This window comes from Sceloporus undulatus, chromosome 1, assembly GCF_019175285.1.
Source record: "Sceloporus undulatus isolate JIND9_A2432 ecotype Alabama chromosome 1, SceUnd_v1.1, whole genome shotgun sequence".
Taxonomy (NCBI): Eukaryota; Metazoa; Chordata; class Lepidosauria; order Squamata; family Phrynosomatidae; genus Sceloporus; species Sceloporus undulatus.
The window spans coordinates 149,155-175,486 of NC_056522.1; the positions used below are offsets into that span (position 1 = coordinate 149,155).

Sequence of the window (26,332 nt, forward strand, 5' to 3'; positions counted from 1 at the left end):
ATCCTGCTGGACCTGACATAAGACTAAGGCCTTTGGAACTGCCTTTGGAATGCCTTATCGGATGGATAGCTATGCTGGGCCAAAGAGCACCCATCTATCTCTCCGTCTCCAAAGTGGCTCAGCCCTGGAAGCTCACATGCTCTTGCAGAAAAGTCTGAAGAGGAAGCCATGGAGAAGAGGCCCCTGAGAGACCCACAGACGGCCGCAGCAGAGGGAGGGCGACGGCAGGGACGTAGCTAGGATTTTAGGAAGGGGGGGGGGGTCCAGACTAAGTGCCACCATTATAATGGGGCTTGAGTGCGGCGGCGCAGCAGCACACACCATTCGTTTTTCTAAGGGGAGGGGGGGGGGGGCCGGGCCCCCAGACCCCCCCCCCCCCTTGGCTACATCCCTGGCGACGGGCTCCTTCCACCCATCCAGCCAGCCAGCCATCCATCCATCCATCTCCTGTGGTTCGTTGCACACAGCAGCGGTACCCTCTGGCTCAAGCCCTGAGCCTTAGCAGCAGCTCCGGAGGGAGACGGAGGCTGGCAGATACGCAGTTGCCAAGCCAGCCTTTCGCCTCTCCCTCTGCCTCCACAGCCGCCTTTCGGAGCCTGAAGGCCGCTTGGCTGAGTCTGTGTGAGACGGGGCCTCCTCTCTGCCTCCAAGGGGCCAGGCCTGCGGTGCGGTGTGTCCTTCTGGGCCTCTGCGGCGAGGGAGGGAGGGAGGGAGGGAGGGCCGCAGGCAGCGCTGAGCAAAGGGAGGCAGGCGCCGTTGCCGGGCAACCAGGGCCCGGGAGCCGGAAGCGGCCTCTCCCTCCGCCGCCTCTATGGCCCGCGCTGTGACTCCTCCTGGCGGCCCTGAGGCGCTGCTTCCGGTTCCTCCCCGCGGGGACTCTATGGTGCCTGCTTCCGGTTCCGCCCCGGTCTCTCTCTGCCGCTCAGCCTCGTCCGGCCGCTCTCTCGCTCTCGCTCTCGCTCTCTCTCTGGCGCGGTGCCTCGAGGGAGTCGTCGTCCCGCCTCCCCCGGTGCCTGGCTCTCGGCGGCGGCGGCGGCGGCGGCCATGGGCGCGTACCTGTCCCAGCCCAGCACGGGCAAGAGCTCCGGGGACGGCGCCGGGAACGGGCCTCGCCCGCTGCACTTCGGCTACAGCGCCATGCAGGGATGGCGGGTCTCCATGGAGGTGGGCTGCCGGGAGGAGCAGGGCATGCCCTCCCTGCCTCCCTCCCTCGGGGCAAAGGGGTCCCCTTCCTCCTCCTCCTCCTCCGCTGACCGAGCCCCGCTCTCTCTCCCCGCAGGACGCCCACAACTGCATCCCGGAGCTGGACGGCGAGACGGCCATGTTCTCGGTCTACGACGGACACGGAGGTAGGCAGGCGCCCCCTCCCCTTCTCCCCGCCCCCGGGGCTCCTCCTCCTCCTCCTCCTCCGCCTTCCCAGCCTCCCTCCTCCGCCTTCTCTTTGCAGGGGAAGAGGTGGCCCTGTACTGCGCCAAGTACCTCCCGGAGATCATCAAGGAGCAGAGGGCCTACAAGGAGGGGAAGCTCCAGAAGGTGAGACCCCTCCCAGGGCCATGGCAGAAGCACGCTGCCCCCAGCAAGGCCCCCTCCCGGCTGGAACTGGACTCCGGCTCCTTCCTTTGCGCCCGACACGCTCCCGCAAGAGGGGAGGCTTGTGGGGCTCAGGGCTGAGGAGACCCTCTCTGCCCCCGCAGGCCCTGGAGGACGCCTTCCTGGCCATCGACGCCAAGCTGACCACCGAGGAGGTGATCAGGGAGCTGGCGCTGATGGCCAAGCGCTCCCGGGAGGACGGCGAGGAGAAAGAGGAGAAGGTGGCCGACGAAGACGACGGTCAGTCAGGCAGCGGCCGGGGCGCTCAGGCGGAGGGCAGCCTCAGAGCTCCGGCTCCCAGCCTTCCTTATTAACTGGGGATGGTGGGGATTATTCCAGTCACGCTGGGAGGGGTGCACTTTGCCCAGGGCTGGTGTCAGTGTTTTGCCACAAGATCAGAAGGAAGCAACAGGAGGCCAGTCTGGCCTGTCTCTGTCTGGCTGTCTTGTGATGCTGTGTCTGGGAGGAGCCTGTGGATGTTGACGGGTTCCCGTCCCCCCAAGATGCATCCATCATGGCCAGCAGTGGGCTGTTGGAGGGACACAGTGCCATGGGGGGGGGGGTTATAGGGTCCCCACCCTGGAGGAGACAGGGCCAGCCTGGCATGGGGAGCAATGGCCCCTTGACTTGCTTTGTGGGCTGAGGGTCAAAGTGTAGGGCTTGCAAGACCCCATGGACGTTTTCTTTCTTATAAGTGGCACTTGCAGCCCTCTTTTCCCTTCAGTGGGCCTAAAGCAACATGAAGGGTTTCCCTACTGTGCTCTTTCTCCTCGCTGGAGCCTTGCGTGGAAGATCAGGCCAAGGCCAACAGTTGGCTCAATCTGTCCTAAATTTCACTGCTGAGGGTCAGCCATGCTAATGCCTCTGGCTGTGGAGGCGTGGGTGCCGTGGGTGAGGGGAGGCTTTGCTAGATGTCATCCTGCTGAGCCAGAAAGAAAGGCTGGGGCAGGGCTATGATGCTGACCGCAATCCCTTCTCCGCCTCCCGCCATTCAGTGGACAAAGAAGAGGCTGCCTTGCTGCATGAGGAAGCCACAATGACCATTGAGGAGCTGCTGACTCGTTATGGCCAGAACTGCGTCAAGGGCAAGCTGGCCACACCGGAGGACGCCAGCCGAGGGCCAAGCCTGAACGGTGAGGCGGAAGCTGAGGAGATTGTGAGGCGTGGTGGAGAGCAGGAGGAGGAGAAAGAGACAAACAGTGGCAAGCGGAGCCCTGCGTCCACCACCAGCGGCATCCCCCCTGGACCGGACGCGGCTGGAGGAGGAGATGCTGGTGCCCCGGCACAGAAGGTGACAACTGATGGAGGGTCTCCTGCCAGGGCAGAAGCTGAGCCATCCTGCTCTTCGGCCAGTAAGGCTCAGCGAGCCGCCAAGTCCAGGTTCTTTGAGGATAGCGAGGATGAGTCAGAGGATGTGGAAGAAAAGGAAGAGGAGGAGGAGGAGGAAGAGGAAGATGAAAGCGAGGTACCCTTCTTAAATGGGGCAGAGGAGTAGTCATCAAGGTGGGGCTGGGCTGGGCTGGACTGGGCTTTGGCTGCCCCTGTCACCACTAGACAAGGCCACACACCTGGCTAATGGTGTGTGAGGTGGCGGATGATGCCCCATGCTCAGGCATCTCCGGTGTATTGGCCCCCCTTTTGACTAGGAGTGCAGTGAGGATGAGGACGGCTACAGCAGTGAGGAAGCAGAAAACGAGGAGGAAGAGGAGGAGGATGAAGACGAGGAAGAGGATGACACAGAAGAAGCAGAAGAGGATGAAGAGGAAGACGAAGACATGATGCTTCCCGGCATGGATGGAAAGGAGAAGGTTGGTGCCTGGAGCAGGTGGGGGGAGCTGACAGAGGAATGGGGTCCCCCCTTCTCCCTCCCCCCAGTTGGCAGCCCTCCCTTGTCTATCAGCCGGGGGGCAGGAGGGTCTTTTGCAGGCTCCTGTGCGACTACGTGGAGCAGCTCTCATGGCCTCCTCCTCCTCTCCAGCCTGGTTCGGACAGTGGCACAACAGCCGTGGTGGCCCTGATCCGAGGCAAGCAGCTGATTGTGGCCAATGCTGGGGACTCTCGCTGCGTGGTGTCAGAGAGTGGCAAAGCCGTGGACATGTCCTACGACCACAAGCCGGAGGATGAGGTGGAGCTAGCCAGGATCAAAAACGCTGGCGGGAAGGTGACCATGGATGGCCGGGTGAACGGGGGCCTCAACCTCTCCCGGGCCATTGGTGAGCAGATCTCGTCTCTCCTCTTCCTGCCCCCTTCCTTGGCTCTCTCAGCAGTGCCCCTCCAGTCATCTCCCCACCGCCACCTCTGCGTCACCCCACCCTTCGCCTGGCCTGGGGACTTGCAAGGTTAGTGAGCTACTTTGAGGGAACAGCAAGAATGGTTGGGAGCTAAGTGAGCAGGATCCCACTCTCAGGAGCACTGGAGGTGCTGCCACTGGCCCCCTTGGCTATGGACAGCAAAGACCTGGGGCCAAAGGACAGCGCCCATCTCGGCAGCTTGACCCAGCACCTGGGACGCTGGGTAGACTTCCCTGGCAGCAGGAGGGTCCATTTAACCATAGCTCCTTGATTTCTTGTAATGCTGTGATCCTCTCTGTGGAGAGCTGGGTCTCTGTCAGCATGTAAATGGGTTTAGGAGTCATAGAATCATAGAATCGTAGAGTTGGAAGAGACCCCAAGGGCCATCCAGTCCAACCCCATTCTGCCATGCAGGAAATCCAAATCAAAGCATCCCTGACAGATGACTATCTAGCCTCTGTTTAAAGACCTCCAAGGAAGGAGACTCTATCACCCTCTGAGGGAGTTTGTTCCACTGTCGAACAGCCCTTACTCTCAGGAAGTTCCTCCTAATGTTGAGGTGGACTCTCTTTTCCTGTAGCTTGCATCCATTGTTCCAGGTCCTATTCTCTGGAGCAGCAGAAAACAAGCTTGTTCCCTCCTCAATATGGCCTCCCTTCAAATATTTAAACAGGGCTCTCATATCACCTCTTAACCTTCTCTTCTCCAGGTTAAACATCCCCAGCAGTTCCCTGAGTCCTTCCTCATAGGGCTTCATGGCTTCCACACCCTTCACCATTTTAGGTTGCCCTCCTTTGGACACATGGCTCCAGTTTCTCAACATCCCTTTTGAATTGTGTGGCCCAGAACTGGACACAGGATTATTCCAGGTGGGGCCTGACCAAAGCAGAATAGAGTGGCACTATGACTTCCCTTGATCTAGACACTATACTTTTATTGGTGAAGCCTAAAATCGCACTGGCCTTTTTAGCTGCCGCATCGCACTGTTGACTCATGTTCAATCTGTGGTCTATTTGGACTCCCAGACCCCTTTCTCACGTGGAAGTCTCTCATTCAGCCAGGTGACATCCATCCTATATTTGTGCATTTCATTTTTCCGCCCTAAGTGCAGTACCTTACATTTCTCCGTGTTGAATTTCATTTTGTTAGCTTTGGCCCAGCTTTCTAGTCTATTCAGGTCATTTTGGATCTTGATCCTCTCCTCTGGAGTATTAGCTATTCCTCCTAATTTGGTGTCATCTGCAGATATGATAAGTATGCTCCCAATTCTGTCATCCAGGTCATTGATAAAGATGTTGAATAGCAAACTGGGCCCAGGACAGAGCCCCACTGGACACCCCACTGGTCACTTCTCTCCAGGATGAAAAGGAGCCATGTAACAGTTCCTTTGTCTAGCCCACATTTTACAAGCTTCTTTGCAAGAATATCATGGGGAACTTTGTCAAAGGCCTTACTGAAATCAAGATCTACTACATCCACAGCATTCCCTTCATCTACCAAGATGGTCATTTTATCAAAGAAGGAGATCAGATTTGTCTGGCATGACTTCTTTCTCTGAAACTCATGTTGACTTTTTGTGATGATGGCATTGCTTTCTAGATGTTCAGAGACTCTCTGTTTAATGATCTGCTCCAGAATCTTTCCTGGGATTGATGTCAGACTAACTGGAGGATAATTGTTGGGACCCTCTTTTCCCCTTTTTGGGGACAATGTTTGCCCTCCTCCAGTCGGCTGGGATTTCTCCTCTTCTCCAGGAGTCCTCAAAGACTATTATTGCCAATGGCTCCGATATGACATTTGCCAGTTCTTTTAATACCCTTGGATGGAGTTCATCTGGTCCCAGAGACTTAAATTCATTTAGATTAATAAGGTATTCCTCTACTATCTCTTTACTTATTCTGTGCTGAAATGCCCCTATTCTGTCCTCTGCTCCATGATCCTCAGGATGAGCCCCTTTTCCTTTTCTGAGAAGACGGAGGCAAAGAAGGTCTTGAGTAATTCTGCCTTTTCTCTGTCTTCTTTGAGCATTTTGCCATCTTCTCCACGCAGTGAACCTACCGTTTCCTTCTTCTTCCTTTTGCTGCGGACATGTCCAAAAGAGCCCTTTTTATTGTTCTTAACCTCTCTGGAAAGACTGAGTTCATTCTGCGCTTGAGCTTTTCTGACTTTACCCTACAAATGCCTGCTATTTCTTTGAATTCCTTTTTGTGATTTCCCCCTTTTTCCATTTCTTATACATCTTCCATTTCAAACTCTTCTCGGTTGAAAGTTCCTTAGTCCTCCATCCTGGTTTCTTGAGACGTCTCCCGTTTTTCTTTCTCACTGGAACTGTTTGAAACTGTGCCTTCAGTATCTGCTTGGCATCATGGCCAAACTTCAACCGCTCTCCAGAGGCGTGAAAGAATTTACGTAGTTGGATACTTTTTGCATCTTCTTTGATGCTTTGAGGCTGGGAAAAAGAGATCAAGGCTGGAAACTGGCAGAAGAAGTGACTCTTCCTCTGCTGCTCATCCGCTTAGACAATTCTCGCAGCTACGAGGGGAAGATGAGTCCACTTTGGGACTTTCTCTAACTTTCTTTGTTTGCTTCTGCACTCTATCAACCTTGGAGAGCCAACCTTCGCTTCTCCTTGGAGGAATACAGCTCAGGCCAAGGGCTGTTTGTAGATCCTGGGTTCAGGAAATGGGTGGCTTGTTGGCCCAAAGATAGTCAGGATAGGCTTTGTTTGGGGGTCAAGGTCTCCCATTAGCCATGAGGGATGTTGGATCCCATCAGCAAAAGGGCTGGGGGGGCGCTATTTGGCTGCTTCACCCGCTGACCACCAATAAAGCTGACCTTACAGCAGGAAGGTGAGTCAGCGTCCAGCACCAAAAGAGCTCTTGGAAAGGCTTGGGACAAGGTCCAGTTCCAGAGCAAGATGCCCTGCCCAGCCGTTCTGGGGATGGATTTCTGTCCCTTGGTTTGGGAGCCAAGGCAGGGGCTGAGGTGACGGTGGCTGCCAGCAGCCCAAATTGGTCTTGGAGACGCCTTAGCCAGGGACTCCTCCTCCTCGCCTCAGTCTCTCTGGCCAGCACAGATGCCCCTCCCTGTAAAGCCCTTCCTTTAATGGGGTCAGCCTTTCTCAGTCATGGGCACATGTGGACACATCTGATGGACTCTTTCTCCTCTGCACCCAGGAGATCACTTCTACAAGCGCAACAAGAACCTTCCCCCAGAGGAACAGATGATCTCAGCGTTGCCAGATATCAAGGTGCTGACCATCAATGATGATCACGATTTCATGGTCATTGCCTGCGATGGCATCTGGTAAGCCAAGAGAAGACTGGGGGGGGGGGGCGGTTGGGAAGGGGGCCGTAGGAAGAGCTACCTCCCCTGGCCAGCATCAGCCACTTCCTAGCCCTGCCCCATAGCTCCCTGGGGCCATGTCAGGACCTGGAGTTTGGGGGGCTGCTGTGTGGGAATGGCACTGGCAGCATAGATAGTGCTTTCTGCTTTTGGTGACCCCCCCTTCTCCCACCCCCCACAAATCAAGGAACGTCATGAGCAGCCAGGAGGTGGTGGATTTCATCCAGTCCAAGATCGCTCAGAAGGGAGAGGATGGAGAACTTCGGCTGCTTTCATCCATTGTGGAAGAGGTGAGTTGGGGCCAGGAGGGCCCAGAGCCTTTGAGGGTCAGCTGCCCCTCTTCCTCCACATTCCTCTGTCCTAAGTGCTTGGGGCTGGGGGGAGTGTGCACATGAGTAAAGGCCAGCTAAAGCTCCCTTCAGCCAAGCTTTCCCTTATACAATCGGCTGGGCATCATCCTGCTTCCCTTCCAGGCCTCTTGAGACATCCCCCCCCTTTTTTCTGCTGGTGGGAGAGCACTGCTAAGTGCTGCTGCTCCTGTTGCTTTCAGCCCTCCCCCACCCCATTTCTCCTGCTCTGGGGGGATCCAGGAGGGGGCAACAGTCGCCTTTGCTGAGCCCCTTCCTCTGTCTGCCCTCCCCAGCTCCTGGACCGCTGCCTGGCTCCTGACACCTCTGGCGATGGGACAGGCTGCGACAACATGACCTGCATCCTCATCTCCTTCAAGCCCCGTCCCAGCCTGGGCCCAACAGGCGCAGAAGGCGGCAAGCGGAAACTGGATGAGGAGGAGAGCAGCGCTGCGCCAGCAACAGCCTCCCCGGCCCCCTCGCCCACGGAAGAGAGCTGCAGCAAGAAAGCTCGGCAGGACTAGCGGCTGCCCTGGGCGGGCCGGGGAAGGGTGGCCCGCTCTTTCTCTGGACTCCTGTTTTCTAAGCAAGGGTGGCGATGACGATGCTGACGAACTCTGGAGGACGCCTGGTCCCGGCCTTTTTTTAGCCTTAGGGAGCGCCCCACGTCTGTCTGTCTGTCTGTTTGCGTCACATGGAGAGGAGGAGGGGACCAGGGCAGCACCCCGCCACTCTCTGAAGCCATTCCAAAGTGAGAATGGTGGGACGGGCCAGACCCCAGGGCCCCAATCCCCTCCCCCCCCACTGTCTCCATGTGGTTGTTGCCATTTCTGTGCCCATGATGTTTCTGTTGGTGGGAAGAAGTTTTCCATGGGGGCGGCTCTTGTCTGCACCTCTATTTAAGGCCTTCTCATTTTTATTTGGGGGGCTGGCTGCCCCCTTCTCCCCCCACATTTGGCTACCAAGCCTCACTCTGTATTGTTCACTTTCAACTGAGATTTTTTCAAACTAAAAGCTGAAAAACGGAACAGTGACTATGGGTTTTCTTTCCTTGGGGGGCGAGAGAGGAAGCTTGCCGGGTCTCGGCCTGTTGGTCTTCCCCTCAGCTACCAAAACCTGCCCGGGTTCTCTCCTGGGCCCAGTGCTATGCAGCATCTTTATCAGTTACCTAAGACAAAATAATGGAGGCATGCTTATCAAATTTGCAGATGACACCAACTTGGGGGGAGCAGCTAATACCCCAAAGGACAGGAGATTCAAAATGACCTCAATAGATAAGAAAGCTGAACCAATTGATTTCAACAGGGTTTATCCCTTGTGCCAACCTTGACAGGCAGGATTCTCCTCAGTTTTGTTTCATAGCTTTGTCAGTCGTTCAGGACAACATTCCTACTATTATATATTTTTATATATATATATATATATATATATATAATATATAGACACATGTACACACAGCACATATTGATAGATATATATACACGATTATATATATATATATATCTAGATTTTCTTCTTCGTGGTCTCTGCGAATCATACAAATGGGTTTTTACTTCTCTTTTTTTTAATGCGCCTGACGCAGTGCTGTTCGGATACTTCTGGAATCACTGGGCAAAGTACACTTGCAACATATAGAAACTTTTTGGCGGTAACCCCCCCCCCTCCTATAAGCCCCGGTTCCCGCTCTTTTCCCCAGTTCATTTTTTCCGCCGGTTTGCTGCTGTTTGGAACTCGCTCTTGTTAGCTCGTTTGGATCACTGTTTTTGGACTCGGACTGTTTTTTTGGATTTGGCGTTTCGCTTCCCCCGTGTACTGGGACTCTTGGACTGTTGACCTGATTTGGAATTCGTCTTGGATCTGTCGACCTCGCTAGCGATGTCTCCGCCGTTCAAGAAGTGTGACGTTTGCGGGGTAAAGTGCCGGTGCAGTCCCCACAATCCTGCCTTTTCTGCCCTCGGCAAGGATCATGATGTTAAGTCCTGCTCCCTCTGTAAATCGATGTCTTCTCAGGCTAGGAGAACCGAGAATCGCGGCTCACTCAGCGATAGCCCAGGGTAAGATCCGGGAAGGGATCCCGCCCGTCTTCGGCCCTGTGGCTCCTGTTTCTGCGGCTCTCTCCGCCAGAGATGGCCCATCAAGTGCTCCCCCGGCGACATCCGATCGTTCCGGGTCCCACCCCTGAGGGAAATGTGGCCCGTGGACCTGACAAGCCCAGTGCCACCACCAAACCACCAAGCACCCGCATAAATCTGGGTCTGTGGCGCCGCCGCCGCGTCGACATCATCTCGGAAGCGAGAGCCTCTGCCAAGACCTCGCGGCCGGCATCGGAGCATACCTCCCGCAAGGAAGCTCCGTCGGCCCGAAAGAAGGATCGGGTACCGGTAACGACACCTCCTCCAAGGCGAAGGCGGCCCCCCGTAAGGAGGATACACCCAGACCGGGTGGAAGGCTCACGGAGTCTCCTATTCCCTTCTTCCCTCCGGATGCTCCGCGGGGCTCGCGTCATCCAAGAAGAGGAAGTCGTCGACTTCAGCTCAGAGGCTACGGCTTCCAAGAAGTCTAAGCATTCTAAGGATCTCCCCGTAAAGAGCCTGAGACGGTTAAACAACCAGAGTCCTCGACTGCCCTCGCATCCGGATGGATTCTCCAAGACAGGACACTCTGTCAGTCGTGTCCGATAGACCTTCACCAAGGGAGGCCCAACAACTTTTGTCCACCCCGGGACCTTCGCGGCCGCAACTGTGCCCTTTCTCCTCTCGAAGGAGAGACTTCCAGGACAGGCTTTCGCGTTCTCCATCCCCAGCTCGGAGGGATCGGGACCAAGGTCACCGTCGCCAGCCCCTCTGTCTCCCTTGCCGGTGCCGATGATGATGGCGTGTTTTGACTCCGAGGCAGACCAGTTCTACCTGAGGTGTCTAGGAGGGTCGCAATGTCCAGGATGCCCTCCTCGTGGATCAACCCCGGGACCGTCCCGAGAAGGCTCTCAGTTGGACAACGCCAGCGGGACCCCGTTCCAGCTTCTAGAGCTGCTTTGCTCAACGGCATCGCGACCAGCTGATAGTCACAATGTCGTGGCTCAGGTGGAGTCCTCCGATTCCGAGGCGGACGCTTCGGTCGCGACGGAAGACCTCTCCGATGTGGAAGACCCCCCGCGCCAGTCACCGCAAGATCTCCACTATCCAGAGGCAGCCTCTCCTTCGGGATGATGTTCGTTCCTTCGCGGAACAATCCATTAAGATGTCCAGGTGGCTTGACATCGACCTCGTTATCCAGAGGCTGATGCAGAAGACCCAGTCGAGCGTCGGGTCCATGGCCGGGTCCCAACACCCCCGTGTGTTGTTCCGTTTTTTGCCTTCCTTCAAACGATCCTCAAACGTTCCTGGGACTCTCCTGCGTCTCTCCTAGGGCCCCCAAGGAAGATCGAGTCGCTATACAGGGTCGCGGCTCCAATGCTCCGTGGTCCATGTCGCATCCTCGCCAGAACTCGGCTATCGTGGAAGGAGCTCAACAGACTTCCACCCAGCGCCAGACCACTTCCACCGGTCGATAAGGAGGCCAAGAGATAGATGCTCTGGCTAAGAAGGCGTATGCGGCAGCGGCTCTGGCGGCGAAGGCCTCTAGCTACACGGCCTGTATGGAGGCTTATGTCCGACGCTTATGGAAGCATCTCCCCTATTGTGCCGGACGTTCCCGATGAGGTCAGAGGACCCTGACCCAGATCAGGGATGAGACCCACTCAATTGGCAGCTGGCTCATCACCGCGGCTAGGAACGTCACGGAATGCGTGGGAGGGCGATGTCGGCTTCCATCGCATTGGAGAAGCACGCCTGGCTCCGGGGCTCCGATCTCAATCAGAGCGTGAGATCTACCATCGAAGACATGCCCATCGACGGTTCGGGATTGTTTCACGCCGATACCGACGAGCGTCTTAATAAGAAGTTCCGTTATGAAGGCGGCCCGCTCGCAAGCATGGCATGTCCACACCCGGGCCCTTCCTCCTTCCGCAAGCGTCTCCGACCTGGCAACATAACAAAGGTCAGTTCCAGAGATTCCCACCAGGAACGTCAGTTCCCAACAGGGTCGCAGCGGCAGGGGTTACCCCTCTCAGCAATCATCTTTCTCGGGCCGTCGCAACCGTCTCGGTACAGAAAGAACCGGCGACAGAGCCCGACCAGGGGAAGAAAAGGGCATGAGATCCTAGCGCACTTCGCCTCCTCTAAACTTGTTTTTTCTTGACTCTTAAGGCCCTTTGCCACCACATGGGCCTCCATTTCTCCGACTCCTGGGTCTTAAACATCGTCCGAGGGGCTACACCTCGAGTTCGAAGAGCTCCCGCCCACCGGAGCTTTCCTTTCTACTGCCCCTCGGGCACCCTTCTCGACGAGTGCGCTCTCTCCCTCAAAAGGGCATCTCTCCATTGCCTCAGTTTATGGCCAAAGCTTTTTCTCCAGATATTCACGGTTCCAAAGCCAGTGGAGGAATCAGACCCATACTGGATCTAAGAGAACTGAACTCCTTCTTAAAATAGACGTTTTCGCATGGTAACGTGGCTTCCTTTTGCCTCTGTCCAGCAGGACCTCTGGTTCGCGACGGTGGACTTGAGGATGCTATTTTCACTCGGGATAAGAGAATCCATCGCAGGTTCCTCGCCTTCGCCATAGGCTCCGCGCCTCCATTACAATGTCCTCCCATTCGGCTGTGGCCCGGCGCCTCGAGTCTTCACGAAGTGCATGGCTCCAGTGGTGGCCTATCTCCATCAAAAGGGATTCACCGTTTTTCCTTACCTCGACGACTGGCTGCGACAGCTCCTCAAGAACGGAGCTCCAAGAGAATCCACTTTACTCAAGCCTCTGTGGCGCTTGGGACTGGTAGTCAACCTAGAGAGTCCCACTTGACCCCATCCAAAAGGTCCGTTCATCGGCTCTCGTGCTCGACTCCGAAATCGATGGCCCTACTTCCTCAGGCCCGGTTTCCAGGCTCTGTCAACGCAGTGCGCACTGTCCATTGAGCGGAGGCTCAAGCCAGAGTCATCCAGGTGGCGTTGGGGCATATGGCCTCCACACTTTCGTACTCCATGGGCGCGACTGCGACTCAGACCGCTCCATCATGGTTCCTCTCCGTATTCAACCGTTGACAGATTCACCAAACAAATGGCTCACCGTTCCGAGGCCGTGACTTCCTCCTCTTATGGTGTCTGACTCCCAAAACGTGTGCATAGGTATGCCCTTCGTCCAGCCCGACACAAATGACCTTGACGACGATGCGTCGATGGACGGCTGGGGTGCACACCTTCGGGACCTATGTGTGAGGGAAAAGTGGTCCCGCAGGAGCGTTGCTGCACAGAAACGCGCTCGAGATGTTGGCGTGGAGAAGGCGCTCAAGGCGTTCGAACCCACTGTCGCAGGCAAGTGATTCGCTCGGACCGACAACACAACAGTGATGTTCTATGTCAACAAACAGGGAGGCACCAAATCAGAACCCTCCTGGACATCACGTTGAGGATCTGGGACTGGTGCATCCACAGACGCATCTTCTCCAGGCGATCCATTTACCAGGAGAAGAAAACATCCTAGCAGATCAACTCAGCAGAACATCAACCTGCCACGGTGGGGCTTCCCCAGAGACAGTCGCCGACCTTTTTTACGTGGGGGAGCCCCCCAGGTCGACCTGTTTGCGACAGCCTCCACACCCACTGTCCCCAGTTCTGTTCTCGGATGCGACACGAGGTCCCTCGGAGTGCATCGCTTTCGACTGGCAGGAAAAAAAGATCTACGTTTTTCCTCCGTTTCGCTGCTGACCAGGGTGGTGTCCAGATGTCGAGGGAGAGAGTCCGCGATCTTCATCACCCCGTGGTGGCCGAGACAGCCTGGTTTCCGCTGCTTCTACGCCTCTCCAACGGCGGTTTCTCCGGCTGGAACCGAGGCCGACCTTCTCACCCTCCAGGAGGGGAGGGTCCGGCATCCCGACATCGACTCGCTGCCGATGGTGGCTTGGGCTCCTGCTTGACGGCGCTGACACCCTCGGTGCGGAGGGGTCCGTGCGCGCATAGGCCTGCACGCAGAGATCCTAGCCTCAAATGGAAGAGGTTCCTTTCCTTCCTTGCTGAAAGGATTTGTCGTTAGGGAGCATCACCGGCCAGTGGTGCTTGACTTTTGATGTCATTGCTGGATGCGGGACTCGTCTCTCATCCATCAATGTTATCTGTCTGCTATTTGCTCCATTTCCAATATGTGGTTTGCCTCTTTTTTCAGGGACCCTTTGGTAAAAAACTTTTGAAAGGTGTAATAATCTCTACCCCCAGGTTCTCTCCCTGCCCCGGCTTGGAGTTTGGACATTGTGTTGTCTGCCTCCAATCAAGCCTTTTGAGCCTTGGCCACAACGGACTTAAGCTTTAACTTGGAAGACAGTCTTCTTGGTGGCCATTACCTCGGTCGCGGGCGGGAGAACTCGTGCCTGCGAGGGATGACCATTCTCCGCTTTCAACAAGGACAAGGGTGGTCCGGACTGATATCACCTTCCTACCTAAGGTGGTCCTGTTCCACAGTGGTCAGGACATTGTGTTGCCGCCTTGGCTTCCAACCGTCAACCATGGAGGAACGAAGCCTCCTTGTTGGACGTTTAGAAGAGCCTTGGCATTCTACCTGGATAGGACTAGGGTTCGGCCGTTCCGAGAGACTCTTCCATGTTATTCGGAACCAAAGAGGGCTTGCCGGTGTCGCCACAGGACTCTCCAAATGGGTGGCCAGCACCATACGCCTTTGTTATGAACTGTCGGGAAAACCGGTACCGACCAGGGTCCGTTCGCCGCGACCAGGCGGTTGCAGCTTCCTCTGCCTTTCTGGCTGGCATCCTTTAGAGGAGTTTGCAAAGCTGCGTTTGGTCCCAGCATTGACTTTTATAAAACATTATAGGCTGGAACCAGGCAATTCGAGATGCAGCCTTTGGGAGGGCTGTCTTGGTTTCTGGTTGCACTGATGGCTTGTTATGTTATTTGCTTCCCCATTGATGTATGATGTGCTCACTTGTGTTCGTTTCTGGGGAGATGGGTCTTGCATGACCTTACAATTCCTCCTCAGGTTCTGAAAGTATGATTACATTGCAACTGTGGATCTGTTGCACACTGCCATTGGGTAGTCACAACTGTGAATTATATTTGTAGACTGCTACTACCTTTCTTATGCATTCTATGTTTGTCTGCATTGGGAACTTTTACAAAAAACAGGACTGACGTTTTTTGTTCACAAGTTATTACTGTAATAAATTACCTTGCTTTACCATAGCTTGGGTTTCAGGACACTCCCTCCGCCGTATACCTAACTTGTCAGTCTAAACCCATTTGTATGATTCGCAGAGACCCACGAAGAAGAGGACAGGTTACTCACCTGTAACGGTATTTCTTCGAGTGGTCATCTGCGAATTCCTACAAATCCCGCCCTCCTCCCCTCGGTGTCCTGCTCAATTTGGCTCTGTCTTACATCGCCTACTGGGGGAAAAAAATTTTGGAATGGGGAAAAGAGCGGGAACCGGGGGCTTTATGGAGGGGGGCGGGTTACCGCCAAAAAGTTCTTGTTTGCAAAGGTGTACTTTGCCCAGTGATTCCAGAAGTATCCGAACAGCACTGCGCAGGCGCAGTAAAACCCATTTGTATTGAATTCGCAGATGACCACTCGAAGAAATACCGTTACGGGGTAGTAACCTGTCCAATATTCTATATATTATATATATATAAAATAGTAGGAATGTTGTCCTGAACGACAACATATATACACACACACACACTGAGCACTACGTTCTCAAAATTATAACTACTGTCATTGGTAACAATAGGAAGCCCAGATAAGTACATATTAGGGAGAAAGGTTTTTGCTGGATGGAACGGAATGGACAGTCCTAAATGGAGAACACACAGGACCTTGCTGAGGAGAGCTCAGTCCCCAGACACAGCAGGTTGCCAGAGGAATGGCATGCGCAGGCAGGGAAACCAGGATCGTTCTGGAAGCTTGCAGCTGGAATCAATTTGAAGCTCTTTCCCTCTTCAGGGATACAAGGAAGAGCACCAGCAAACAGACCTCAGGGAAAGTGCAGGGGACACTGGGAAGACTAGTGCAGGGAATGCTGCAGCCAAGCCTCAGAGGAAGCATGTGGGAGGACTCCTTGCTCAGGGGTACAGACAGTGGTTTGTAGGCCTGACAAGTTCAAGAGGTGTGTTGTCTCCCAGGGGCAAAGATCCGTGATGTGACAGAGAGGTGACAAGACTGGTCAAGCCTACTGACCAATAGCCCTTCCTTTTGGTCCACGGGGAACCAATGATACTGCAAGGACACAGCCTGCGAACATCAAAAGGGATTACGAGGCGCTTGGTGGAAGCTGAAGGAATGGTGTACCGGTTTTCATCTCGTCTCTTCTGCCAGTTGAGGGCATGGTCCCGGAGGAGAGGAAATAGCGGATGTGAACAACTGGCTTCGCAGATGGTGCCGCCGAGAGGATTTGGATACTTCGATCATGGGCTGCGGTTCCATGAGGAGGGACTTCTTGCAACAGACGGGTTGCATCTCACGCCGTTGGAAGAAATGTCTTTGCCAACAGTCTCAAGAACTTGATCAGGAGGCTTTAAACTGAGTCCAAGGGGAAGGGAGACATATTAAGAAGGCGAAGGAGGGCGAAAATAGTCAAACTGACATAGAGGAGACAAGGCAAACGTGCAAGGACCCAACAGTGGGAGTGAAAAGAACATGCACAGGCAGCAAGTAAAAGGGAACCAAGGTTGCGATGTCTCTACACTAATGCACAGAGCATGGGAAATAAGCAAGTGAACTCGAACTCCAGTACAACAAAGCCAATACAGTGGTGCCTCGGGTTACGAAAGTAATTCGTTCCGCGGCCGCTTTCGTTACCCGGAAAAGCCTTCGCAAGCCGAAATGCCATAGGCCGCTAATGGGGAAAAGCCGCGATTCCGTGTAAATAGCCCGAAAAGCAACAAAAGTTTTTTGTAACCCGAAAAAACATTCGTAACCCGGAACAATTATTTCTTATGGGATTTTTTCGTATCCCGAAAATTTCGTTACCTGGGTATTTCGTATCCCGAGTACCACTGTATGATATAATAGGCCTCACTGAAACCTGGTGGGATGAGTCTCATGATTGGAATGTGGAAATGGGGGTATAACCTCATTAAGAGCAATAGGCCAAACAGGAAAGGAGGAGGAATAGCACTACACTCGTCCCCCGGGTACGAAATTAATTCGTTCCGGCGCCATTTTCGTAACCGCGAAGTTTTTCGTTAGCCGATCCCCATAGGCGCTAATGGGGAAAAGCCGCGGCTCCGCCGCGTCCATTTAAAAAGCGCCAGTGTTTTTTCGTAACCCGGTAAACCTTCGTAACCCGGAAATAATTAATTAATATTTTTTTTTCGTAACCGGAAATTTCGTATCGCGGCGCGTTCGTATCCCTGGGTACCAGTGTATATGTCAGAGATATTACACCAGTGAAGAGATCCTGGCATCAACCATGGAAGCCATGAGGAGGCATCTGGATAGAATCAAAGGGGAGGGAAACAACAAGTTTTATGCTGGGAGTCTACACAGACCCCCAGTCAGCGGAGGAATTGATATCTTTCTAGAACAGATGACACACTCAAAAAGGAGAGATGTAGTAGTGATGGGCGCTTCAACTACCCTGATATTTGCTGGAGTCAAACTCAGCCAACTCCTCCAGGTCTAGCAAATTCCTCACTTGCTGGAAGGACTATTTCATGGTCCCAAAGGTGGAAGAGAACAAGGGGGTCAGCTATTTGATCTGATCCTCACCAACAAGGATGACTTGGTTATGGGGTTCAAGTGGTGGGATCCTTAGGTGGAAGGACCATGTTCTCCTGGAGTTTGTAATACAGTGGAAAGGAGAAGCCAGGCAGCAGTCCGACGCATCCGAGACTTTAGGAGAGCGGATTTCAGTAAACTTAGAAAAGGTATTTGAGGTCAGGAAATTACTAAAGATAAAGGAGTTCAGGACGGATTGGGCTTTCTCAAAGGAGATACTGAAGGCACAATTTCAAACAGTTCCAGTGAGAAAGAAAAATGTGAGGCGTCTTGAGAACAAAAGGGAGAGAACAGCAAAGTGTCCCACGCTATGCATCCAAAAATATATGTACTAAGTACTAATGAAGATACTGGAAAAGCTTTATGTATCAATATATATTAATATGTGTCAACACCAACAAGTAATGATAGAGCCTGAAATATCCATTAAATTGCTAATGGAAAGTCCAATATAGTCCAAATCTTCCAAAGTTCTGCTGTAAACTGAATATGGCAGCAGCTAAATTTAAAAAGCATCCTTCTTCTTGAGGAGCCTATCAGTTCTGTGGCATCTTGGTCGTAAAAAGGACATTGAGAACCTGGAGCCATGTGTCCAAAGGAGGGCAACCAAGATGGTGAAGGGTCTGGAAACCATGAAGCCCTATGAGGAAGGACTCAGGGAGCTGGGGAAGTTTAGCCTGGAGAAGAGAAGGTTAAGGGGTGATCTGAGAGCCCCGTTTAAATGTTTGAAGGGGTGTCATATTGAGGAGGGAGCAAGCTTGCTTTCTGCTGCTCCAGAGACTAGGACCCAATGGAGCAATGGATGCAGCTGGAGTATGAGCATCACTGTTTTCTTTCTTGGAGAAGAGGGGTGGGCAGAGGCCCCTTCCCATACCCCCCTTTTCTGAGGGTCAATGTCCTTCCTTGCCCTTTGTTCTCTGTCCCCTTCCTTCCTCTCTCTGCTCTCTTTAAGCATGGAAGCAGAAACCAGGTGGCTTTCCTTCTTCCTTACAGACTTGAGAGTCAGCTTGAGGACGGTGTTCTCTGCAGGGTCGTCGTTGTGTTGCAGAACCTAGACAGAGAAATACCGAAGTTGCTTTCTTCCCTGCCAAGGCATCCATCCGTCTTATTTACCAGGCGCTCAGCCCCAGCTGGTTCTGCCAAATCCCTGCGGAGGAGAGGCAACCCTTCTTAGGCAGACAGAAGCCCTTCCAAGAGATGCCAAGCGCAGGAAGAGAGGCTGGTGGAAAGGGCCAGTCCATGATGGGACACTGCCATAGAGAGTCTGGCTCAAGGCTATGGAATTCTGGGAGTTGGAGTTTGTTGTGGGCCCACAACATTTTCCAGCTCCCAGAATTCCATAGCCTTGAGCCAGAAAGCCTTAAGGCAGTGCCAAACCGGGTTATTTCCCCAGTGTGGATGCTGCTAGGGTTAGGGATGCCTGAGCCCTTCTCCAGTGGCTCCTTCCTAGCCCCCAAAGGGAGGAAGCCGGCTCTGGGCCCCACTGGACCGGACCGGCACCGGGGCTGGGCTCCTGGGCACCGAGATCTCTGCCAGAAAAGGCCCTTTGGTCCGGTCAGCGGTAGCCACTGTCCAGAGAGAGACTGGCCAGAGCCTTTGGCAGAGGAGGGTCTGGGTGACCCCTGAACCCTGAGTGGCCCACCTCCCCTCCCCACCACCCCCCCCCCCCCCCATAAAAAGATAGATAGAGAGAGAGAGAGAGAGAGAGAGTGGCAGCGTGGTCCACGGGCTGCGCTTTATTGCCTGAAAAGCCGTGCCAAAGGGCTGGGATTGGGCGGCAAAGGGGGCGCTGGCCAGGGCTCGGGGGAGCCCTCCGTCCGTCCCTCCGTCGCTCCTCCGTCCAGGCTGCCCCCCCGTCGCCCTCCTCCTCCTCCTCCTCCTCCTCCTCCTCGGGGCTGGCCTTGGCCGGGGACTCCGCGGGGGAGCGGCTAGTGTTGGAGGCGGCGATGGCGAGGCCCTGGGGCTCCTGCAGGCCTTTCCTGGGGAGGGAGAGCGAGGCCCCTTGAGGAGGCTCTCCCTGGCTGGCTGGCTGCAGGAAGGCCTCCGCAGAGGGAGGGCCAAGCCCACCAGGCCAGGCAGCCTCTCCCTCTGCCCCCCCCCCCAAGGGGCCCTGGGCTCTGACCGGGGCTCCGCTGCCGGGGCTCCCGGGGGGCCCCCTTCTCTCCTGGGCGGCCGAGAGGCTTCGGAGGGTTCAGCCCCGTCAGCAGCTGGGTCCCTGCGGAGGGAGAAGAGGGAGCGACGGCCCTGGCATCCTCGGATCAGGGATCCAGCCCCCCCCCCGACCCAGGTACCTTTGGGGCCAGCTCCGCCAGGAGCCCCTCTTCCTCTTCCTGGTGCTCCTGGCCCTCGTCCCGCTCTTTCTCCAGCGGAGCGAGGAGCACCGCCCCGTAGAGGTAGGCCAGCGCCAGGGGGACCCCCAGCCCTGCGGAGAGGCAGAGGGAGAAGAAGGCTCTTCCGAGGGAGCCCTTCGCCCCAGCCCTCCCCCGAGAGGCCTCCCCGGGGCTTACCGACGGCGAGGGCCGAGAGGAGCGGCGAGAGCAGGAGGGCCAGGAGGGCGCTGCCGCCGGAGCCTTGGCCCCTGGCTCCTGGCTCCGGAGGACCGGCCGGGAGCAGCAGGGGCGGTGGCTCGGAGGGGCTCCTGCCTGCGCCCTCCCTGCCGCCGGGGCCCCTGGGGATGAGGGCTCTGCTCACCTTCCTGGCCAGGTAGACGGAGAGGCCCAGCTGCCCCAGGCGCCTCCGCCGCCGCCGCCGCCGCCGCGACCAGGGCTCCCTCCCCCAGAAGGTGCAGCCGGAGGGGCTGCGGAGGAAGGAGAGCGAGAGAAGAGCCTGGAAAGCCGCTTCCCGGGCGAAGTACCCCCTCCCTTCCCTCCTTTCGGCCTCCGGGCTCTTCCTGCAGCTGCTGCTCTTTGGCTGGAAGCCTCCAGTCCGGGCAGAGCCAGGGCCCCGAGGCTTTCCCCGGCCTCGGCGGCTGCTGGGGCGGGAGAGGGCCAGGCCCCCTTCGGGCCTCACCTGAGGAAGTGGAGCTCGAGGGCGCAGCTCATCCGGTTGCAGCCCCCGTCCTCCGCCTGGGCGATCGGGGCTCGGCAGCGGGGGCAGCGGCGGATGCTCTCTGCGGAAGAGGGAAGCCGGCGGTCAGCGAGCGAGTGGGGCCGGAGGGCCAGGGCCTGCTGCCCCCAGGGAGACAGGCGCCAGCCTCCGGGCGGGGAGGGAGCCCTCGGCCATTCCCTGCCGGGAAGGAAGGGACGGCACTCGCCGCAGGCCTTTCCCCTTCCCCTTCCAGCCCCGTCCTTCTCTTTCCCGGCTCCGTGGGGCTCCGTCGGGGGCTGCGGGGCTTCCTTCGGCCAGGGCTGGCGGCAGAGGAAGCAGAAGGCGGCTCCGCACCGGGGCCTCCCGCAGACCAGCCGGGGACACGCCGCCAAGCCCTCGGCCAGGACGGCGAAGCTGCCAGGGAGAGAGGGAGCCCCCGCCGCCGCCTGGCCCCGGCCTCCCGCGGGCTCCCCTGCAGTCCGGGGCCGGGCACCAGCGGGCTCGGCGGAGGAGGAAGGCCTCGTCGGCGGACGTCTTCCGGGCCAAGCGGGACGCGGCTCCCCCGGATGGCCTCCCGCAAGTAGCGGCCCAGGCAGCCCCCGCCGGGCCACGACGGAGCCGGAGCCGGGAAGGCCGAGGGCGGCTGGGCCTCCAGGCAGAGAGGGCACTCCAGCAGCGGCGGGAGCCTCCTCCGCCGGGAGGGAAGGGGCCGGCGCCAGGCCCGAGGGCGAAGGGGAGGGAGGCCCCGCCGGACCAGCAGCGGGATCCCCAGCCTTGCCCTCCTCTTCCTCCCGAGCCATACGGCCCCCCTTCCCGGACCGGAAGAGCCCGAGGGCCGGCGGAGGGAGTCCCCGGGAGCCCCCCGGATCACGCCCCGCGCAGGGAGCCCCACCGCCCACCCTCCGTCGGCTGGAAGGGCGACTGGGGTGCTGCCGCAGCTGCTTCCTGCTCCTCCTCCTCCTCCTGGCCCCCACCTGAGCTGCTCCCCCGCAGCATCCTGGGAAGTGTAGTCCCATCCTCACCCGCCGCCCCCCCCCCCGGAAGCCCCGCCCCTTCCCCCCCTCCCCCCCCCGCGCCCACATTAATAGGGGGGGGGGGGAGGGTCGAGGGATGTCTCCCTCCCCCCTCCCCCCCCCAGACTGGGTCTCTCTTTCCGCCAGAGGCGGAGCGGAGCGGGCCGGGCTTCTCTGCCTCAGTCCCAAGGCGGAGGGTCATCGCCCTTCACCTCCTCCGGGGCCCCGGGGGGGGGGGCAGAACAGGCCTTGGGGGGCCATGTGAGGCCCAGGAGTTGCTTCCCATCAGGCCCAAAGGGCCGAAGGATGAGGGGCAGGGGTTGGGGCCCTGAGCCCCAGTTGCGGGGGAGGAGGAGGGACCTTGACCCTCCCTCCCCTCTCTTGCGAAGGAACTGTGGGGTCAGAGGGGTCCTCCTTCTCGGGGGGGAGGGCTCCGCGGGGCCAGGAGGACCTCGCAGGGTGGAAGGGCGGCGGCTGGAGACCCCCACAAAAGGGGGCGAGAGAGGGGCCCCGAGGAGGGAGAAGAGTCCATCTGCCTTTGGGTCCCTGGACGCCCTGGAAGCCTTGGCAGGAGAGAAGCGGGTGGCTTGGCCAGAGGAGCTTCTTGGGCTCCCTTTTGTTACCATCTCTCTTTCTTTCTTTCTTTATGGTTCTCTCTCTTTTAGGTTTGAAATAATACTAAACTGAAACGTAGAAAGTTGATGGCTTTTTAAATTGTGGCTGAATCCAAAGAAAAGGGATCTTACGGGACACGCTTCGCAGCGTCTAAGCGCTTTGCCACGGAGCAACAACCAGGACAACAACCAGAAGGCCATGCGTTCCATGAGGAGCCGCCAATCTTTATTGAACGCACCACCAGCTCCATCCAAAGGTCCCCTGAAAGACCCACTGGTTCTAGATTCCTCTTCCAGAAGCGGCATCAAGGCCACAGACCTCACCAAGTCACACCAGGCTTGGCTTTTCTGACATCATAATCCAATTTTATGATGGAAGAGAGAGAGAGCGAGAGAGCATTGTATTAGTCAGTGTGATGCAGCAGCTAAAAAGGCCAATGCGATTCTAAGCTGCATCAATGGAAGTACAGTATCTAGATCAAGGGAAGCAACAGGGCCACTCTAGTCTCTTCTGGCCTCACCTGGAATCATAACCCTGAGTCCAGGTCTGGGCTCCACAGTTCAAAAGGGACCCTGAGAAGCTGGAGCCATGTGTCCAAAGGAGGGCGGCCAAAATGGCCAGGTCTCTATGAGGAAGGACTTGGGGCGCTTGGTTCAGAGGCCAGATCAGAGCAGCCCTGTTTCAGGATCCCAGGAGGGAGCAATCTGGGAAGGGAAGGAGGTTCTGCCTCCCTTCGGAGGCAGGGCCTTCTGGGGCCTCTTCCAGCCCTGGGCACATCCTCCGCCTCTGCTTTGGTTCTTCATTCAAGTGTTTCCCGAGGCCTGGCCTTGCTGGCCTCGAGGGTCAGAAGCCGGGACCTGGACGCAGGGAGGGGATGCAGCCTCTGCTCGGGAAGGGAAGGGAAGGGCCCCGCGGCGCAGCCTGCCTTCCGCCCCTTAGGCTGGGGCTCCTGGGCCACGGGGCCAGCCTCCTCCGAGCAAACCTGGCCAAGAGAGCGGGGCGGCCCCAGAGGAGAGGGGCGCTGCCGAAGCCGGGGCTCAGGGGTCCCTCCTGCCAGGCCCCAGTGAGTCCCAGCGGGGGCAAGAGGCGGAGGGCAGCGGGGCCGAGGATGCCGAGGCCGCCCCTCGCTCCCCTCGGAGCCCTTCCTGGGCCTCGTCTGACTGACTGGCCAGCAGTGAGAGATCTGGACCCTCCTAAGCCTCCCCTCGGGGCTGGCTCTGGAGGGAAGGCTCTCCCGGGCCCCGGCCTCCGAAGCCCCTCCGCCGGAACTAAGACACCGAAGGAGACCAGGCGGCGTCAAAGGAGACCACGCCCCTCGCCCCAGGCGCATGCGCCCCTGAGGAGAACTTCCGGCCCCGCCCCGCCCCTTTGTGCTCCGCGCGGAGGAGGAGGAGGAGGAGGAGGAGGCACTCCACTTCCCGTCAGGCACCGCGGCCGCGAGAGGAACCGGAACTGCCTGACGCTCTGGCCGCCCGCCCCGCGGATGGGCGGGAGCGCCGGGAAAAGCGGCGGCGGCGGCGGAGCAAGAGCAGGAGGCGGCGGAGGGAGGAGAGGCGCGTGGCGTTGGGGCTCCGCGGGGACAGAGGGACTGGCGGAGGCGGGGGCGGCGGGTCCGGTTCCGGGGGTGGCGGGCGGGTCCGAGTGGCGCTGAGGGTCCGGCGGAGGGGGAGGCGGCCGGGGCTGGACCCGCCCCCCGCCGCCCCCTCGGCCTCCGCCTCCGCTCCGCTGCCGCCGCCTCTTCCGCGCAAGATGCCCCGCCGGAAGCAGAGGCACCCGCAACCCGTCAAAGGTCAGCCAGGGAGGGGGCTCAAGGCGGGAGGGGTCCTTCCTTCCATCCTTCCCTCTTTCTTCCGGTTGCGACCCCGGTTCTGACGCCCGGCCCGGCGCCGGTTCCGTCCGCAGTGGAGGCTCCCGTGGCGGGGAGCGTGGCAGAGGCCCCGGCGGAGGCAGCGGAGCAGGAAGAGAGCCCGGAGCCGCGGGGCTGCTTCCCCCCGAAGGCCGACTCAGAGCCGGAGGAGGAAGAGGAAGAGGAAGAAGAGGAGGAAGGAGGAGGGGGGGGGGAGGAGGAGGAGGAGAAGGCGGCGAGGGGGGCGCTGCCCGGATCCTGGCCTTCGAGAAGGACGTGGAAGGTGGGTGAGGGTCCCCTGGGAGAGGAGGGGTCCCTGGCCCCCCACAGCCCCCTCCCAGAGCTCCTCCCTCTGGAGGACCCCCTGGAGCCATGGGGAAGGGAGGTCAGAGGGCGGGGCCCGCCTCTCTTGTTCCTTCCCCCCCCCCCCCGTTGCAGGCTGCCTCCGTGGGACCCCCCGGCTGCCCTATGGACTCAGTGGAGATGAGGAAGAGGCGGCGGCAGCGGAGGAGGAAGCCTTCCCGGCGCTCTGTCAGCCGCAGGAGGCAGGAGGGCCGGGAGCAGGACCAGGAGTGGCCATTCTGGGCGGCCAGGGGTCCGGCCAGCCTTGCCAGCACTGTGGCCTGGAGGGTCCCGGCCCCCCTGGCCTCTGCTGCCCCCCGGAGCTGGGGGGAGAGGGGGAGGAAGGGGCCCTCCTGCGCGGGGGCCGGGTGGTCTTCTCCTGCCAACTGTGCCCCTTCGCCTCCCACTACTCCAGCCACCTGAAGCGGCACATGAAGACCCACAACGGGGAGAAGCCCTACCGCTGCCCACACTGCCCCTACGCCTCGGCCCAGCTGGTTAACCTGACGCGGCACTTGCGCACCCACACCGGGGAGAAGCCCTACCGCTGTCCCTCCTGTCCCTTCGCCTGCAGCAGCCTGGGCAACCTCAAGAGGCACCAGCGGGTCCATGGCCAGGAGCGGCCCCTGCGCTGCGCCACCTGCAACTGCCACTGCCTCCGGGCCGGACCCCTTCCAATCCCTGGCACTGTGGGGGTTGCGCAGGGGCAGATGGCAGAGTCTGAGGCGCAGGGGCCGCCCCTGGCGGAGCAGGATACAGGTACGTCCCATGGGGGGCGCCTTCCCTGCTCCTGTGTCACGTGGCGGGAGGAGACCCACTGCTGCCATGGCTGGGTGCACCCCCTCTTATGGCCTCGGCGGAGCCAGAGGGCTCAGACTGGCTTCCACAAAAGTGTGTCCCCTCCCAGCTCCTGTTCAGCCAGCCATTCTCCTCACTGCTGTTTTTCCTTCACAGAAGTGGCGCCACCTCTGCTTCCTCCGCACCCGCCTCCACCGCTGCTGCCTGGCTCTCCGTTCCTGCGGCCCGAAGACACTGTTGCAGCCGCCGCCGCCTCCGTGCTGCCAGAACTGCTCTTCCCATTCACCTGCCGCGCCTGCGGGCTGGCGCTGGAGGCGGATGAGGGCCTGGTGGAGCCCGTGTGTAGACGCTGCAGCTTGTCAGTGCTGGGGGCCTCCCCTGCCTCCCCCAAGGGCTTTGGGTGCCAGCTGTGCCCCTTTGTCACCACTTATCCCAACCATCTGGCGCGCCACATGAAGACGCACAGCGGGGAGAAGCCTTTCGCCTGCGCCCTCTGCCCTTACGCCTCGGCACACTTGGACAACCTCAAACGCCATCAGCGGGTGCACACCGGTGAAAAGCCCTACAAGTGCCCGCTGTGCCCTTATGCCTGCGGCAACCTGGCCAACCTGAAGCGCCACGGCCGCATCCATTCGGGGGACAAGCCCTTCCGGTGCCGCCTCTGCTCCTACTCCTGCAACCAGAGCATGAACCTTAAGCGCCACATGTTACGACACACTGGTGAGAAGCCCTTCCAGTGCCGCATCTGCCCTTACACCACCGGCCACTGGGACAACTACAAGCGCCATCAGAAGGTGCACGGTCAAGGGGGGCTGGCAGTGGCTGAGCCTGGGCCGGAGCGCAGCCGGCCCTAGCCGGGGCAGAGACACCCCAGGACATCTATGGCCTTTGAACTCTGGCGGGAGGAAGGAGAGTGAGACTGGACTTTGGAAGCAGCTGCGGTGGGGGGAGAAGAGAAGGTGCTGCTGTCGAGGATTGGGTCCCTTTGCAAACCACGTGGTTTCCCTGCCTGCCGTGGGGGCGCTGGGTGCTCCCCCTGGCCATCTTTAACTGTGGTTGCTGCTTCAGTCTGTGTAATTTATATGGTGTATTCATGCATTAAACTGTTTTCTTATCTTGCCTTATTTTGGCTGGGGGGGAGAGCAATCTGATCTGGATGCGCGCCAGCCGGCTTGGCCCTTGGGACAGTACTGAGGGCTCCTCTGTCTTGCTTTCCCAGTGGGAGGGGTGCATGTGTGAAATAGACTAAGGGAGGATCAAGATGGGCCTTTCCTCTGGGGTCCAGGCATCTCGCTGATGCAGA

At 58.1% G+C, this 26,332-nt stretch overlaps 5 protein-coding genes across 13 annotated transcripts in view; 4 read left to right on the forward strand and 1 right to left on the reverse strand.

The window, feature by feature from the left end:
* The window catches only part of TRIM54 (tripartite motif containing 54), a 192,486-nt gene that overhangs the window by 72,645 nt on the left and 93,509 nt on the right, over positions 1–26,332 (forward strand). The gene's annotated exons all lie outside the window — the stretch shown is intronic.
* The window catches only part of LOC121919936 (uridine-cytidine kinase-like 1), a 161,133-nt gene that overhangs the window by 64,674 nt on the left and 70,127 nt on the right, over positions 1–26,332 (forward strand). The gene's annotated exons all lie outside the window — the stretch shown is intronic.
* On the forward strand, positions 884–8,601 carry PPM1G (protein phosphatase, Mg2+/Mn2+ dependent 1G). Its single transcript, XM_042446960.1, has 10 exons — positions 884–1,164; positions 1,280–1,349; positions 1,448–1,533; positions 1,695–1,830; positions 2,586–3,055; positions 3,237–3,398; positions 3,569–3,803; positions 7,058–7,187; positions 7,414–7,516; positions 7,870–8,601. Exons 1-10 carry the CDS (start codon positions 1,045–1,047, stop codon positions 8,095–8,097), a joined length of 1,740 nt encoding a protein of 579 aa, XP_042302894.1. The 5' UTR covers positions 884–1,044; the 3' UTR covers positions 8,098–8,601.
* LOC121919995 (translation initiation factor IF-2-like) lies at positions 18,071–23,350 on the reverse strand. Of its 8 annotated transcripts, none has more exons than XM_042447127.1 (6): positions 22,564–23,350; positions 20,398–20,497; positions 20,080–20,185; positions 19,680–19,810; positions 19,132–19,367; positions 18,190–18,439 (listed from the first exon to the last, which is right to left on the reverse strand). In XM_042447127.1, exons 1-6 carry the CDS (start codon positions 22,571–22,573, stop codon positions 18,336–18,338), a joined length of 687 nt encoding a protein of 228 aa, XP_042303061.1. In that variant the 5' UTR covers positions 22,574–23,350; the 3' UTR covers positions 18,190–18,335. The 8 variants fall into 8 exon arrangements, with proteins under 8 accessions (XP_042303021.1, XP_042303010.1, XP_042303001.1 ...); XM_042447118.1 differs by lacking the exon at positions 20,080–20,185 and adding an exon at positions 22,175–22,390; XM_042447108.1 differs by lacking the exon at positions 22,564–23,350 and adding an exon at positions 21,390–21,461.
* Positions 23,673–26,148, forward strand: ZNF513 (zinc finger protein 513). Its single transcript, XM_042446985.1, has 5 exons — positions 23,673–23,832; positions 23,946–24,075; positions 24,117–24,172; positions 24,328–24,990; positions 25,186–26,148. Exons 1-5 carry the CDS (start codon positions 23,793–23,795, stop codon positions 25,881–25,883), a joined length of 1,587 nt encoding a protein of 528 aa, XP_042302919.1. The 5' UTR covers positions 23,673–23,792; the 3' UTR covers positions 25,884–26,148.

Excerpts from the sequence above, each read along its gene's own strand:
- PPM1G (XM_042446960.1), top strand. The coding sequence starts at position 1,045 with ATGGGCGCGTACCTGTCCCAGCCCAGCACGGGCAAGAGCTCCGGGGAC. Across the intron at positions 7,188-7,413 it reads ATTGCCTGCGATGGCATCTG|GAACGTCATGAGCAGCCAGG; the intron begins GTAAGCCAAGAG and ends CCACAAATCAAG. Across the intron at positions 7,517-7,869 it reads TTTCATCCATTGTGGAAGAG|CTCCTGGACCGCTGCCTGGC; the intron begins GTGAGTTGGGGC and ends TGCCCTCCCCAG.
- LOC121919995 (XM_042447067.1), bottom strand. The coding sequence starts at position 21,411 with ATGCTGCGGGGGAGCAGCTCAGGTGGGGGCCAGGAGGAGGAGGAGGAG. Across the intron at positions 20,498-21,314 it reads GCCCTTCCAGCCGACGGAGG|AGAGCATCCGCCGCTGCCCC; the intron begins GTGGGCGGTGGG and ends CCTCTTCCGCAG. Across the intron at positions 19,811-20,397 it reads CTCGAGCTCCACTTCCTCAG|GGCTGGGGGTCCCCCTGGCG; the intron begins GTGAGGCCCGAA and ends GCCTCTCCGCAG.
- ZNF513 (XM_042446985.1), top strand. The coding sequence starts at position 23,793 with ATGCCCCGCCGGAAGCAGAGGCACCCGCAACCCGTCAAAG. Across the intron at positions 24,173-24,327 it reads CTTCGAGAAGGACGTGGAAG|GCTGCCTCCGTGGGACCCCC; the intron begins GTGGGTGAGGGT and ends CCCCCGTTGCAG. Across the intron at positions 24,991-25,185 it reads CCTGGCGGAGCAGGATACAG|AAGTGGCGCCACCTCTGCTT; the intron begins GTACGTCCCATG and ends TTTCCTTCACAG.